At 39.2% G+C, this 16,748-nt stretch overlaps 1 protein-coding gene across 4 annotated transcripts in view; it reads right to left on the bottom strand.

Annotated features, from left to right (window-relative positions):
* Nucleotides 1-16,748, bottom strand: part of MAPRE2 (microtubule associated protein RP/EB family member 2) — a 162,624-nt gene that overhangs the window by 65,111 nt on the left and 80,765 nt on the right. For 3 of the 4 annotated variants that reach the window (XM_059894415.1, XM_059894414.1, XM_059894413.1), the window contains one exon: nt 6,534-6,661. The exons of the other annotated variant lie outside the window; for it this stretch is intronic. In XM_059894415.1, coding sequence (XP_059750398.1) covers nt 6,534-6,654 — 121 coding nt within the window. In that variant the 5' untranslated portion in view covers nt 6,655-6,661. The remainder of the gene's footprint in view (nt 1-6,533; nt 6,662-16,748) is intronic. 4 annotated transcript variants of the gene reach the window in all.

Genomic DNA, 16,748 nt, shown 5'->3' with positions numbered 1-16,748 from the left:
TGTATGCACAGTTTCTTCAAAGAAATAGAGTAAAAACAATTTTCACATACTCATATGATATCATCCGGAAAAACTCTACATTTCTCTTAGAGAAACAACATACTTCATGTATTTAAGGGCTGGACCTAATAAAACACACATTATCCTGTGTCCTGGTCACCCCATGTGACTCAAGAGGAGGATTTCTGAGGTGTTTCACAAACTTTGGCCATTCTACAGCCATTCGAAGGCAGCACCCACTAACTCCCAAAGAATCTGAAGGAAGGTGTTTCTCCGCAGACTCGCTGTGTTCCCCACCTCTCCTTTGTAAGCTCAAAGCTCTTCCAAAACAGCACTGGCCACAGCGTGCTTTCTAGTTTTCTGCAGGACAGTGCCCTGCCGTACTGAACTCTTAGAGGACCACGACCCCATCTTATTAATCCAGATCCTCAGGGCCTAGGCCAAAGAAGGGCTCAAAACATGTGTAAATAAAAGTAAATTGATTGTCAGAACTTAATACAGTAATGAGACAGATGAAGAGATGGCTGACTGCTTTCAGTATCAATACATATACGTGTGTGTGTGTATATATATCGATACATATATCATCTATGTAAAAAAACAAAATTTATAGGGGCAGTTGGATAAATGGAGGTGAATGCATACACTTTTTTCCACTATGGTATTTAGCATTACAAAATGCAGTAAACAGAAAAACCACAACAAAAACACCGATTTATGTTTATTTTTGGTAACAAAGTAGCAAATATCTATAAACAAACATGTTTAGAAGGAAAAATATACTACTGTATCCCATATTCTGCTCAAAAAGTAAACTCCCTTTCGACTGGTACATTAGCGGAAACACAGGAGTGTATTATCCACTGCAACAACTGAACCCCATGTTGGACCGACCTCCCCGCCATTTTCCAACTCACTTTTTGCCCACCCCCCTGCCCCGCTCGCCAATTAGTTGGTTTGCTGAGACCAAGCAAACGGATTTTAAAATTAACTTCAGCAAAATAAAATCAGAGAAAACCTGTCAGCAAAACCCCTAAAACCCCATCTCTCTACATAATACATCACCAATATGAATAATATTCCACTATAGTACAATTACATCTGTAACAACAGTAACACAAGCCAAGATGACTTAACGTTCTGAAAGCAAATAACAGTCTATGATTTTAGAAAGCTAAGTAAGCTCTGGAGCTACCAGACATCGACAAAATATCCTTACTTGGTTTCAGTTCAAGAGAGCCAACTCTCTTGAGAAGGTCTACTAAATTTAGACTCTGAGCTGATTTCATCACTAACCTGTCCTCCTGACAGAGGTCTCTGCAGACAGGAGGAAGAAGGTACAGGGGACCTCATACTAGGGTGAGATCAACCTATTTCACAGGCACAGACTGCAGCCAAAAACGTCACAAAGAACGCTCTGCTGGGCTCAAAGCACCTGTCCTACAGGGCCCAGGCACGGCTGACAACCACACCTCTGAATCCTGCGGTGTTACTGTAAAGCCTAGCCCCTTCTGGGAGCCACAAAGGACTGAGAATTGTCATTTTTGACTCTGACATGACCAGCTGGATTCAGGAACTTTCCTGGAAGAAGAAAACACCAAAAACTTGATCCAAGACAAAGCTTGAAACAATGTGGAGAAGCACAAAATGAAGCTGAATCGAATCCTGATCATTTTTCTTTTTTTAAAAAAAAATTTATTTATTTATTTAATTTATTTTGGCTGTGCCAGGTCTTAGTTGCGGCACGCGGACTCTTAGTTGCAGCACGCATGCGGGATCTAGTCCCCTGACCAGGGATTGAACCCGGGCCCCCTACATTGGGAGCACAGAGTCTTACCCACTGGACCACCAGGGAAGTCCCTCTGTCTATTTTTTAATGCTAGTCAAGAAAAGATCAAAAATTTTCCATTCTAAAAAAAATGGTTTCATCCAAACCAAATTTTATTCAAATACTAAAATGCTCATGAAAATTACTGAGCTGTTATAACTAGCCTAGTGACAGTACTGGCATCTGAGCATCAGTGGTTTGCTTGTGCTGTGGACAGAGCGGGGAGGAGGAAAGGAAGGTGGCACAGAGAGAAGGGCAGCCTGCCTCTCTAGCCTCTCTCTCCCATGCATGGGAGAGTCGCTCGTCAGGTGCCCGCTGGCCAAGCTCTGGCAGCGACCCAGCAGTGGACCAATGGCTCTGCTGCCTGCATCCCAGGTGAGGGGAGAGGACTGGGACACAGAAAAATGGATGTCAGAAAAAAGTTTCAAAGGAAATTTGTATGTTAGAGCAGAGGATGGAGGGTGAAGAGGCAAAGGAAAGATACATTCCTTCCACTCCCAACCTCATTTCTTTTCACTCTTATGCCCCAGATAGTTCACTACCTTTTCTATCATCTCCAATATGGTACCTCGAGTCACTAAAGCGGATTTATAGGGATTCTTAGCACCATACTGCCCATTCTCTCTCTCTTTGAAAAAAATTTTTTATTTAAAAATTTTCATTTTTTTCTCTTAACTATATGTCCATTCTCTCTCTTGAATCCTTTATAAAATACCTAGTAAACTGGTTTGAGCCGGTACTAAAGTAAAACCAAAATGTGTCACCCCACAAAAAGCCCTAAACATTTTATTAGGCAATTGAACTAAAAACATAAAATATTTTTAAGCCAAACAAATCTGGTATTTCATGTGGTTCAATCCCCCATCCCAACGTGGGGAATCCACAAATATTCATTTTCAAATCAAATGTAGATGAGCCGTATACTGTCATATTATTATAGGCAGTATTCATACCCACTGACAGACTGTTCATTTATACAGTCCAGCTTTTCACTTGAAACGTAAAGGTTGCTGTTCACAAGAAATGAATGCAAACTAAATATGCATATGACTGTATGACCCAGATTTCATGCCCAAAGACAATTTCATAAGGTTACATCCTTGGGATAAAATTAAGAGGAGAAAAGAGTGAGTCATTTTCATTCTTTTGCAACTTACTGCAACGTGTTTCTAAGTGTTAAACCTCATATCATCTCTCCTTTAAAAAGCTTTTAAAATGCTTATATGGAAACAAATGAGATGTTATATAAAAGCAGAAATTTCTGCAGAAAAAGGCACACACACGTGAAGCAGTATGTCAGTTCTTTATGAGCTAAAGAAAGCTGATGTTAGTTTTAATATTAGCTGGAGGGCAATCTCTTAGCTGGAAATTAAAAAAAAAGAAATAGGAAATAATGCAAATGGGGGAAAAAATGCCAAAGGGGGACTGCTAGGATTGGAACATAAACCTTTAGGAAAAAGAGTAAGGAACAATTTTATTGAACAAGAAAAAAAATCAGTTAAATATGTGAAGGTATTTTGTGTCTGTTTTTCCACAGCACACTGCTAAAATGATATCACACACAGTAAACTAAAGAAGTTAAAATGAAACTGAAAGGAAAAGATATTTTCCAAGAAATCTGACTGACTACTCATTAAGTATGCTGAGGATAAATCACTTAGGTCACCAATATTTGGTTTTGTTCTTATCCTAATAGCACTGTCCTAGCTGCCTTCAATGCCTTCTAGAACAAAGAAGGGTATAAATAAATAAATTCATAAATAAATAAAAAGATAGCACTTCCTGCTAAGTGCTATTGCTGAAGGCAAGAGAAAAGTCACAGACTAAATTATGAATGAGGAAATCGTGCCAGATAAATTTTGGATATTTTAACTTTACTTTTAGTGGTTTGGAGTTTCTGTAAAATGCACTGCAAGCTCTTGGGTGCAGCACAGAAGTACTTGGGGTGCTTGTTAGAATGAAGACTTTAGGCTTCACACATCCAGAGACACTGATTTAGAAGGTGAAGGATCCCAAGAACCTGCATTCTTAAGCAGCTTCTCAGAAGATTATAAATGCACATGGTCCGCAGTTCACACTCTGATGAAACTACTGCCTAAAATAAAAGACATGTCTCTCTACTGTGGACATTAACATGTTTTTCTGAGCCGAAACAAACAAACAAAAAAATACCCAAAAAACAAAAAACCAAGACAAACAAACAAAAAAACGTATTTCAATAAAGAAAGGAAACTTTAAATATAATTTAAATAAATATATATTTAAATATTCTTCTGAACCATCAACCTTGTAACCTTAGGTAACTAGTGAGTTATCCTAACGGAAATTATCTATTCTCATGATCAAAGTGGTTTCTACAGGTTTCATCAAGCCACACTGGATAGCAACATAGCTACATATGACTATAAAATGCACACCAATGCTTTCTTTAAGGAAACTGTACAAGAACTCTTCACAGATGCTACCAAGATTTTTGTTGAATTTGCCTTATATGAAAGTTGAAAGATATGCAAAGAAATTATACATATTTATATAAATAATAGGTACACACACATATATATGCACACATACACTCCAGCATTTATTACTACTGTATCTAAAAATTCGAATTTGCTTCTCATTTCATTTGTCAGCAAAAACTCCCCAAGTGCATTACATAGGAAGCTCCTCACGGGCTCCTTCAACACTTTAGAGCCATGACTGGCAATTTCCTCTATGACTCTTTTTCTTATCTCCTTCCTCCCTGTGTCTCTTTTTCTTTGATAACCAACCCCATGACCCTTATCCACAGGTACATACAGCCACTTTATGGGAAAGATACACAGTTTTGTCTTTGCCCCACAGCAGTTTCCAACTGATTTTCATTCATCTCAATATGAACATTTCTGAGGGAAGAGTATGTGTCAGGCCCTATGGAGAAACGGACCCACAAGTACAATATAAAGTGGTATTCGCTATTAACAGAAAAGGGATGGCTAATAACAGAAAACACTCTGGGTTGCTTTTCCTCCAGCAAATTAAAAATAAAATATTAGAGAGCTCCAGAACGCACAGCAAGAACGGCACCATAAAACTTGACTGAGTGGAGATCTGCAGTTGAGAAGCATGCAACAGGGGCTGTTCCTGTCAGTAATTTTTAGAAGTCATTTCAACAGGCCAACAACACATACCTGGGGCGCCATCATAGTCTAAGTCAGCTTTTTTCTAGCTCGTACTGCAGGGCAAAGAACTGGCCGGTTAGCATCCGTTATTGACCTTGCAAATCACAGTATTGATATTAGAGGCCTGGGCGCAGGAAGGGTGGGTGAGGCAATGCCTAGGTTCTGGCCACCCTCACTGTCTTGCTCATGAGAAAACAGTGATGGGAGAAGAGGTGTCAGTAGATGGGAAGTTTGTCTGCTAGTCGATTCTAATCCAGTCTAGATGTGGAGAAGGGAGAGTGTATTCACTGAGGGGTTGGATTTGGGCACATCTGAGAGTGACTAGTGCAGGCGTTCCAAATTCTGACGGCACCGCATGAAATCCTTCTACACATGACCCACTGAGAAAGCCAGCAGAACGCCTTTCTGCTGCCCCAGCACCACTGCGCCAGCTCTACCTGATGACTATTTTGTACCTATCATGTCTTGTGGGATTTCACATGAATACATTTCAGTAATATTTTCTAGTAACACCATTTCCGGTCAGAGCCAGAGGCAAAGAGGAAATCTCTTACCTGTTAGTTCACAAGAAGAAAATACTTCCTGTTTCCAAAGGAAGACTATTTCTTTGATAAATACTCTAACCTAAGAATGAATTACTTTACTAGTGACATGTTCTTTAACAAGCCCCTACTTTATCATTAAAGTCAAATCTTTTCTTTTTTAAAACAAGTTTAGCTCAATACGCATTCCCTGCAGACCTACTTTATAGCAGGCGGGCAGGGTGCCACCTCAGACACATGACAAAGGATGAAACACAGTCCTGTCCTCAAGGGCTCTGGGTACCTTCAGGGGAGTAACAGCTGGACCTTCTAACACAGTGTGGCATGCATTCTTCTGCAAGGGTGGGCACAGCCTTCCATGAACATTGTGGAGCCTGGGAGATCTGGGGGACCCTTCGGGGGGGTGACAACCGAGTTGGATTTTAAAGTGTGAACGAGATTTTACTGCAAATGAAAAGAAGGGCAAAGGGAGCCTGAAAAAAAGCTGTGGGACGCAAAAGGGAAGGAGTCTTTAGGGAACAAAGAGTATTTTGTGCGACTGAGGCACAGGGGAGAGAGATGTAGATAATGACACCAAGGAGATGGGCTGCAGCCAGAACAGAAAGGACCTTATCAGCCACATCAAGGAGTGGATTTTATCCTGTAGGAAGGACAGTGTGGAGCCTGGAAGGTTTTTAAGGAGAGGTGTTGCAGGACCCAATCTGCATATTAGGAGGAGACATGTGGTGGCTGACAGGGGATGATGGAGAAGAGGCTGGGAGACCAGTTACAGAGCTTAAGCGAGACCGTTCGTAACGTGTCGTGGAGGCTCGAGGCTCTTAGGTGGCCATCATTTCCCCCCATATGTTCTTCAATTATATCTGAGCTTTCCCCCTTTAATTATATATCAATACGGATACATATATTTTTTCCTATCCAAAATACATCATCTGTGGTTCATAAAATCACATTCCACACGATAGGGAGTAAACGTTTACGTAAATACTTAAAAGAATCTCTTACCTGAACAAAGCTGTTCCACTTTCGTGTAGTTTAAAGATACTATGTCATTAACCCAGGCAATGATGTCATGTCTGCTCATAGTCTCTTGGGTTATCGAGGTAGAATACACATTGACTGCCATTCCCCAACTAGAAAAAACAAACAAACAAAGTTTATTTACCTACAAGGAAAAAATTAACTCAGAAAGATGACAGACATCCATTCAAGCTCTGGATCCCTGACAGAACTCCAGGGCTTGTAAAAGTCCTGCTCTGGCTAAGCCCTTTCTCTTCCCTTTCTCTCTGTTCTACATATTTGCTATAATATGGTTAAATCTCATATATTGTTCATGCAGTATCATTTTTTGTCTCCCTCAACTTGACTCAAATGTTCTTCAGGTTCTGAGATTCCTAATCTCTCATGTAATTTAGTGTCTCACTTAGAAGGTAAGTTGGGGAATTCCCTGGTGGTCCAGCGGTTAGGACTCCACGCTCTGACTGCCAAGGGCCTGGGTTCAATCCCTCGATGGGGAACTAAGATCCCATGAGCCATGCGGCCCACGCAAAAAAAAAAAAAGTGAGTTGGGAATATTTTTTATCAGCTTTAGAGAAAAGGAAATTCACTTTAGAAACAGGTTACAAATACACTTCATTAAAAAAAAAATCCTTGGGACTTCCCTGGTGGCGCAGTGGTTAAGAATCCACCTGCCAATGCGGGGGACATTGGTTCCAGCCCTGGTCTGGGAAGATCCCACATGCGGCGGAGCAGCTAAGCCCGTCCGCCACAGCTACTGAATCTGCGCTCTAGAGCCCGAGAGCCACAACTACTGAGCCCACGTGCCAGAACTACGGAAGCCCGCGTGCCTAGAGCCCATGCTCCGCAACAAGAGAAGCCACCGCAATGAGAAGCCCGCGCACCGCGATGAAGAGTAGCTCCCGCTCGCCGCAACTAGAGAAAGCCTGCGCGCAGCAACGAAGACCGAACGCAGCCAAAAATTAATAAATTTATTTAAAAAAAAAAAAGAAGAAGAAAAGTCCTCACCTGATAGTCTCTATCCCTAAAAGCTTTGGACAAAGCCTTGGAAAAAAAAGTATACAAAAAGTATTTGGATAATCTGGAAGTCCTGCCTGACTGCACGACTCTTCCTTTCAGCTATGATTGTTAATATACTTCTGACCATTTCATGACACTATTTCCCCCAACTTTTTGCTGGAGGGGCATACACTGGCCACAGAAAAGGTAACAGAAAAGGTTTGTTTTGCTTAAAATGCTTTAATAGCTAGAGTTCAGTGTAATTGGTTTCCTTTTTTTAATTAATAAACTTTATTTTTTAGAGCAGCTTTAGGTTCACTGCAGAATTGAGTGGAAGGTACAGAGTTTTCCCACATACCCCCCTGTCCTCCACCGCTCCCCCCAATCTCCCCAACCGGCTGGTAAATGTTAAAATTGGTGAACCTACAATGATACATTATCACCCAGGTTCCATAGTTTACATTAGGTTCACTCTTGGTGTTATACATTGTGCAGGCTGTGACAAATGTACAGTGCCATATATCCACCACTGTAGTACCGTACAGAATAGCTTCAGTGCCCTAAAAATCCTCTGTGCTCTGCTGATTCATCCCTCCCTCCCACCATTCCTGGCAACCACTGATTTCTTTTAATGTCTCCATAGTTTTACCTTTTCCAGAATGTCACATAGTTGGAACCATAGACTGGCTTCTTTCAGTAATGCACATTTAAAGTGCCTCCATGCCTTTTCATGGCTTGAGAGCTCACTTCTTTTTAGCGGTGAATAATACTGCACTGTCTGAATGTACCACTCACCTACTGAAAGACATCTTGGTTGCCATCAAGTTTTGGCAATTATGAATAAAGCTGCTATAAATATCCCTGTGCAGGTTTTTATAAGTTTTCATTCATTTGGGTAAATACTGAACAGCATGACTGATGGGTTGCATGGTAAGAGTATATTCAATTTTATAAGAAACTGCCAAACTGTCTTGCAAAGTCGCTGCACCATTTTGCATTCCCAACAGCAATGAATGAAAGTTACTATAGATTGGTTTGCATTTTCTAGAATTTTCTATAAATAGAATCACATAGTATATACATTTGTATGGCTTCTTTCATAAAACTGTGAGATCCATGTTGCACTGTGTATCAGTAGTTCACACCTTTTCATTGCTGAGTAGTGTTCCATTGTATGTATATATTGAGTTTGTTTATTCATTTACCTGTTGATGGACATTTGGGTTGTTTACAATTTGGGGCTATTATAAATAAAGTCATTATGAACATTAAAAAAAAAAAAAGAAAGTTCCGGGACTTCCCTGGTGGCGCAGTGATTGAGAATCCGCCCGCCGGTGCAGGTGACACAGGTTCGATCCCTGGTCTGGGGGGATCCCGCATGCCGCGGAGCAACTAGGCCTGTGCGCCTGCGCTCTGGAGCCAGTGAGCCACGACTGCTGGGCCCGCGCGCCTGGAGCCCGTGCTCTGCAGCGGGGGAGGCCACCACGGTGGGAGGCCCGCGCACCGCGGCGAAGGGTGGCCCCCGCTCGTCGCAGCTGGAGGGGGCCCATGCTCAGTAGCAGGGACTCAACGCAGCCAAAAAATAAATAAAATTACATAAATAAATAAAGGAAAATTCCTATTGCTTCGTATCTTCACCAAAATTTGGTATTGTTGGTATTTTGGATTTTGGCCATTCTAACAGGTGTACAGTGGTAACAAATTCTTTTTAATATTTAAACCTGGTTGAAATTTTGCAATTTTACTAATTTTGTACAATTATACCACACATAATTTTTTATAAAATGTGTGTATATATATATACACTTTTTTTTTAAATTAATTAATTTATTTATAGCTGTGTTGGGTCTTCGTTTCTGTGCGAGGGCTTTCTCTAGTTGCGGCGAGCCGGGGCCACTCTTCATTGCGGTGCGCGGGCCTCTCACTATCGCGGCCTCTCTTGTTGTGGAGCACAGGCTCCAGACGCGCAGGCTCAGTAGTTGTGGCTCACGGGCCCAGCTGCTCCGCGGCATGTGGGATCTTCCCAGACCAGGGCTCAAACCCGTGTCCCCTGCATTGGCAGGCAGACTCTCAACCACTGCGCCACCAGGGAAGCCCATATATACACTTTTATTTTGAAAGTTTTCTGATATATGCAAAAGGAGAGAGAACAGAATAACAAACCAGTTGTGTTCACTTCTTGGTTTCAACAATTATCTATACTTGGCCAACCCTGTTTCATTTATATTCCCATCAACACTCCCATCGTCCCACCCTCCGTCTCCCAAGCCAGATTACTTTGAAGTAAATGCCAAGCATCGTATGATCTCATCTCTAAGTATTTTTGTATGTGTCTCTAAAAGATAAGGACATTAAAAAGAAAACAAAACCACAACAGCATTATCACACCTAAAAATAAAATTTCTTAATATCATCAAATATGTATTATAATTTTGTTTCAATTTGTTTGAATCTGAATTCAAATAGGATTCATACATTGTGATTCTTTGATATGTACTTTCTTTCATCTATAGGTTTCTTCTCCATTTCCAATATTTCCCTTGCATTTAAAAAAAACTGTTGTTGAAGGAATGGGTTGTTTGTCTTGTAGAATTTCCACAATCTAGATTTTTCTCGCTGCATCCCATTGGTGCCTTTTAACATATTCCTCTCTCCCTTGTATTCCCAGAAACTGGTAATTTGACCTAGAAGCTTGCTTTGATTCAAGTTCTAATGGAGGAGAGGGGACAAGACTATTTCATGCAGTGTTTCAACTTCCATCAGGAGACACATACTGTCTGATTGACTCCTTAAGTGATATCGTTAGCCATTGATGGTATTTGCCTAGGTCCAACAACTCTTCAGAGACTTCAAAGTGATATCCTATTATTCATTCTTTTTTCTTAAATTGAAGCATAGTTGATTTATAATGTTGTATACATCAAAGTGATTCAGTCATACATACATACATATATATCCTTATATATTCTTTTCAGATTCTTTTCCATTATAGGTTATTTCAAGTTATTGAATATATTTCCCTGTGCTCTACAGTAGGTCCCTGTCGTTTATCTATTTTATACATACTAGTATGTATATGTTAATCCCAAACTCCTAATTTATCCCTCCCCCTGCCCCTTTCCCCTTTGGTAACCATGAGTTTGTTTTCCATGTCTGTGAGTCTGCTTCTGTTTTGTAAATAAGGTCAGTTGCATTTTATTTTTTAGATTCCACATGTAAGTGACATCATGTGATATTTGTCTTTCTCTGTCAGACTTACTCCACTTGGTGTGATAATCTCTAGGTCCATCCATGTTGCTGCAAATGGCATTATTTCATTTTTATACACACACACACACACACACACATATACATACACACACACACACACACACACACCTGTTGATGGACACTTAGGTTGCTTCAATGTCTTGGCTATTATAAGTAGTGCTGCTATGAACAATGGGGTCCATGTATCTTTTTGAATTAGTTTTCCTCTTTCCTGGATATATGCCCAGGAGTGGTATTGCTGGATCATATGGTAACTTTATTTTAGTTTTTAAAGGAACCTCCATACTGTTCTCCATAGTGGCTGCACCAATTTACATTCCCACCAACAGTGTAGGAGGGTTCCCTTTTCCCCACACCCTGTCCAGCATTTATTATTTGTAGACTTTTTGTTGATGGCCATTATGACCAGTGTGAGGTGGTACCTAATTGTAGTTTTGACTTGCATTTCTCTAATAATTAACAATATTGAACATCTTTTCATGTGCTTATCGGCCATCTATATGTCTTCTTTGGAGAAATGTCTATTTAGGTCTTCTGCCCATTTTGTATCGGGTTGTTTGTTTTTTGATATTGAGCTATATGAGCTGTTTGTATATTTAGGAAATTAAGCCCTTGTCAGTTGTATTGTTTGCAAATCTTTTCTCCCATTGCACTTTCATTTTGTTTATGGTTTCCTTTGCTGTGCAAAAGCTTATAAGTTTGATTAGGTCCCATTTGTTTATTTTTGCTTTTACTTCTATTACCTTGGGAGACTGATCTAAGAAGGTATTGCTACGATTTATGTCACAGAATGTTTTGCCTATGTTCTCTTCTAAGAGCTTTATAGTGTCATGTCTTATATGTAAGTCTTTAAGCCATCTTGGGGTTTTTTTTTTTTATATATACATTTATTTATTTATTTTTGGCTGCGTTGGGTCTTTGTTGTTGTGCATGGGCTTTTTCCAATTGTGGCGAGTAGTGCCTACTCTTCGTTGCGGTGCATGGGCTTCTCATCACGGTGGCTTCTCTTGTTGCAAAGTACAGGCCCTAGGTGCGTGGGCTTCAGTAGTTGTGGCACACGGGCTCAGTAGTTGTGGCTCACAGGCTTTAGTGCGCAGGCTCAGTAGTTGTGGCGCATGGGCTTAGTTGCTCTGCGGCATGTGGGATCTTCCTGGACCAGGGCTTGAACCCGTGTCCCCTGCATTGGCAGGCAGATTCTTAACCACTGCGCCACCAGGAAAGTCCGAGTTTATTTTTGTGTATGGTGTAAGAGAGTGTTCTAACCTCACTGATTTACATGCGGCTGTTCAGCTTTCCCAACACCACTTGCTGAAGAGACTGTCTTTTCTCCATTTTATATTCTTGTCTCCTTTGTTGAACACTAGTTAACCGCAGGTATGTGGGTTTATTTCTGGGCTCTCTATTCTGTTCCACTGATCCATATGTCTGTTTTTGTGCCAATACCACACTGTTTTGATTACTGTAGCTTTGTAGTATTGTCTGAAGTCCACGAGGGTTATGCCTCCAGCTTTCTTCTTTTTCCTCAGGATTGCTTTGGCAATTCTGGGTCTTTTGTGGTTCCATATAAGTTTTAGGATGATCTTTTCTAGTTGTGTGAAAAATGTCATGGGTAATTTGACAGAGATGGCATTAAATCTGTAGATTGCTTTGGATAGTATGGCCATTTTAACAATATTAATTCTTCCAATCCAAGAGCATGAGCTATCTTTCCATTTCTTTGAATGATCTTCAATTTCCTTTATCAATGTTTTATAGCTCTTAGCTTGTAAGTCTCTAACCTCCTTGGTCAGTTTTATTCCTAAGTCTTTTTTTTTTTTTGATGCAATTTTAAAAGGGATTTTTTTTTCTTTCTCTTTCTGATACTTCATTATTAGTGTAAAAAAGTGCAACAGATTTCCGTATATAAATCTTGTATCCTGATACCTTGCTGAATTTGTTTATCAGTTCTAATAGTTTTTGTGTGGAGTCTTTAGGGTTTTCTATAGAGAGTTTCATGACATCTGCATATAATGACAATTTTATCACTTCCCTTCCAATTTGGACTTTTATTTCTTTTTCTTGTCCAACTGCTGTGGCTAGGCCTTCCAATACTATGTTGAATAGAAGTGGTGAGAGTGGGCATCCTTGTCTTGTTCCAGAATTTAGTGGAAAGGTTTTCAGCTTTTCACTGTTGAGTATCATGTTGGCTGTGGGTTTGTCATAAATAGCTTCCATTATGTTGAACTACGTTCCCTCTATACCCATTTAGGTGAGAGTTTTTATCATGAATGGATGTTGAATTTCATCAAATGCTTTCCCTGCATCTATTGAAATGATCATGTGGTTTTTGTCTTTTCTTTTGTCGATGTGGTGTATCACACTAATTGATTTGCACATGTTGAACCATCCTCATGACCCTAGGATGAATCCAACTTGATCATGGTGTACGATCCTTTTTATGTGTTGTTGGATCCAGTTTGCTAATATATTGTTGAGGATTTCCACATCTACATTCATCAAAGATATTGGCCTGTAATTTTCTTTTTTGGTAGTGTCTTTGTCTGGTTTGGGTATCAGGGTGATGGTGGTTTCATAGAATGACTTTGGGAGTGCTCCCTCTTCTTCAGTCTTTTGGAAGAATCTGTGAAGGATCAGTATAAGTTCTTCTTTGCATGTTTGGTAGAATTCCCCAGTGAAGACATCTGGTCCTGGACTTGTGTTTTCAGGGAGTTTTTTAAATTACAGATTCTATTTAACTTCTAGCAATCGGTCTGTTCAAATTATCTACTTCTTCTTGATTCAGTTTTGGTGAGCTGTATGTTTCTAGAAACTTGTCCATTTCTTCTAGGTTGTCCAATTTGTTGGCATATAATTGTTCATACTATTCTCTTATGATTTTTTGTATTTCTGCTGTATTGGTTGTTATTCCTCCTCTTTCATTTCTTATTTTGTTTATTTGAGTCCTCTCTCTTTTCCTCTATTCATTCTTGATTTATTAGCTAGAATAATTCTACAAAGAGAAATTTCCCCTTTGAGATACTGATCATATAGGAAAGGCAGGATAGATGCCTGATCCTTTCCCTTTATTTACAGATTTTCAAAACAATGAGGTAAGTTCCTAATATTCTCCAAACATGACCAATGAGGTTTTTATTTTTTAAGTGTAATTATGAACTCATGGATTTAAACACATTTGATATGTTTCAATCCAATGTAGTATATGCCTTTATTCAAACTGGTTTCTAGGTTCTTTTGAGAAGATCCTAGTAGTCTTTGCTAACTTCCCTGCTTTCTGGTATGACAAAATGCTTCAGGCTTGACTTGTACCTTCGCTGCCTTAGACCTAAAACCAGTCATTTCTCCAAGGGTTCCTTATTCCTTTGGTCACAAATGGTATTCAGAGATAATATTTTTAAGTACGACTATATAGGACAGAAAAATCTAGTCTTACAGGTTTTACACAAAAATCTATACATTATGAAATAGTTGTGTTTGGAATTCTTATTAACCCTAAAGCAACAAAAATCTGCTTTTTACCTAAAGTGGTAAGTGAAGATTTTATTATTTATAGATAGGTATAAAAATAAATATCCACCCATCCCCAGAAGCACCCTCGTCTCTAGATTCTCTTCGCCTGAAGATCTAAAAAAACTCATGTCACTGACATCCCAGATAATGTGACTAGAGTAACTGCTTTTCCACAACATTAATAAAAGGTTTTTCATTTTTTGGTTAATAACTTCCACTGTTTTCTTTAGTCTATCACTTAGTAAATAAAACCATTTGCTTTTAGTTACTAGTCAATTTTTAAAATCAACTATGTATATTACATAAAACCTCAGAAAAAAATTCAAAATTTTAAGTGTTTTGGACAGTCTGGTGTAATTTTCACATACTGGCATAATTTTTGGCAGTTCACGTAATTTTCTAATGGCTTTGCCTATAGGCAGTAGTGAGAAGCTTTTGCTTTACCAGGCGATGTATTGATGGAGGATGAGGCACCAAGGTCCAGAATTGTGCCAGATGGCATTAAGCCAAGTTGGGATGAAATTTTTGCTCTAGATGATTTAAAAACAAAACCAAACACAAAGTGGGACAGACACAATCAGATCTGTGTTTTAGAAAGATAATCCATATATAAGTGAGTAAAGATGTTCTGTGGTTACATAATAGAAAGAAATGTACAACCAAAGGGCAGGTAGAAGAGTTATGATAGCTTTTAAAAAATCCATAAGAACAAGGAAGCAAGTCATTTGCTGCAGGTTCTGTCAATGAATCACACCCTTTTCTGCGCCTTTATTGACAACGTTCACCAAAGGACAACAATCCTTTCATATCAAGACAGTCGGCTCACAACAGCAAGTAAAGCACTATCTGCCTTCAAGGAGCTCATTAAGATGACCAGGTAAACAATGGAATAGCACCAGATTTTTGCTTTAGTAATACTCCAGTTAATTAGTTACTAGACTCACCACTCTAACCTCTACCACATCCCCATCTCCATCTGACACAACTGCAATCCCTAGAAACCCTGCAGTAAGAACAACCATTGTTAAGGGACCTGTGGGAAAACTAGGATAGAGGACAGAGTAAGGGTGAATCAGTCAAGGTTAGGAATATTTCCTTACATTTTCTAAAATAAAACATTAAAAACACATTAAATAGATTTCCATATCTACTTCAAATTAACAGCAATGGACTCAACATAGTTAATTTCTGTTTACCATCCATGCTGATTAGAATATTCTTATAATCTATCTTGCTCCAAATTTTACCAAGATACTTCTAAATTCATTTCACTTTGTGGTTATCTCTCGCTCCCTTTATTAGTTCCCCATCCAAATGTGTGGCACCTTCAGATTTTATGAGGGAGAGCTGAGTCCTGATTCTCTCTCTGCGGAGAGGGAAGTGCTCTTCCCAACCTCTAGTAAGTCAGGGGGCAGCTAACATGGAAAAAGAATTCTATTTCTGCTCTGCCCATCCACTTTTTTCTCCCCTTAATTCCTTCAGAAAAAAGAAAACTTTTTCTTTCTACAGGTGCAACTTCAATACCTTCAAGCTTAAATTATTCAAGCTGACTCAACAGTTCGTAGAAGAAAATTTGTATTTTTCCAAAATTTATATGTTTTAAACTCAGGGTTGGTGGAGTTTAATAGTCTTAGCTCTTCTGTAGATATCCACTAGAATCTGAAGATTTCATTATAATTTCCTGGATGTCAACCTATATTACAATATAAAGGTGAAAGTACTGGTCCCTGCTTGTTCTTCAGAAATGTTGTGTGGATAACAAAAGGAATTCTTCTATCATTTTAGAGTTAAAGTGATACCATGCTCCCGTTTTGATTCTTGAAAAAATCCTGTGAGGGGAGCCGGTCAGGAACTGTATTCTTCCCTGACAAATGTGGATTCCTAGTCCTTTTGAAGGTATGAATTAAAACAATTTGAAATATTAATTTTTTAAAAATGTACTGAGTAATTTCCAGAGACTCAGGCAAGCAAAGTAAGTGGCTAAGAAAGGTAAGGTAATACCGAATGCTACAGAATAAAGAGCCAATGCACTGTGCATGGTTTATTCTGTTTGGATCTTAAGCGTGCCTTTTCCACAGAAATAACTGTTTATTCTTCGATGACCTGACATCTGTTCTTTAGAACAAGCATTTCTCTCTGTGTCAGCCTTGTAAAAAAGGAAGTCAAAGCACTGTCCTCTTATTTGTGGCTTTCAGTCGGAACTTTAACCAGGTCACTATGTGTTTAAAACCTGGTAAGTACAACAGCATTGAGAGCAGTAGGTAAGAGACAATTCTCTGGCATGTCAGTCTCTGGGTCACATATTTTGATAATGGCATTGAAATTTTATTTTAAAATGAATTTGCACAGCAGAAATTAACACAACATTGTAAATCAACTATACCTCAATAAAATACATTTTAAAAAATGAATTTGTATCCATTGCTT

This window comes from Balaenoptera ricei, chromosome 14, assembly GCF_028023285.1.
Source record: "Balaenoptera ricei isolate mBalRic1 chromosome 14, mBalRic1.hap2, whole genome shotgun sequence".
Lineage (NCBI taxonomy): Eukaryota > Metazoa > Chordata > Mammalia > Artiodactyla > Balaenopteridae > Balaenoptera > Balaenoptera ricei.
Note: the sequence above shows the minus strand (reverse complement) of the source record. Positions and strands in the feature narration are given on the sequence as shown.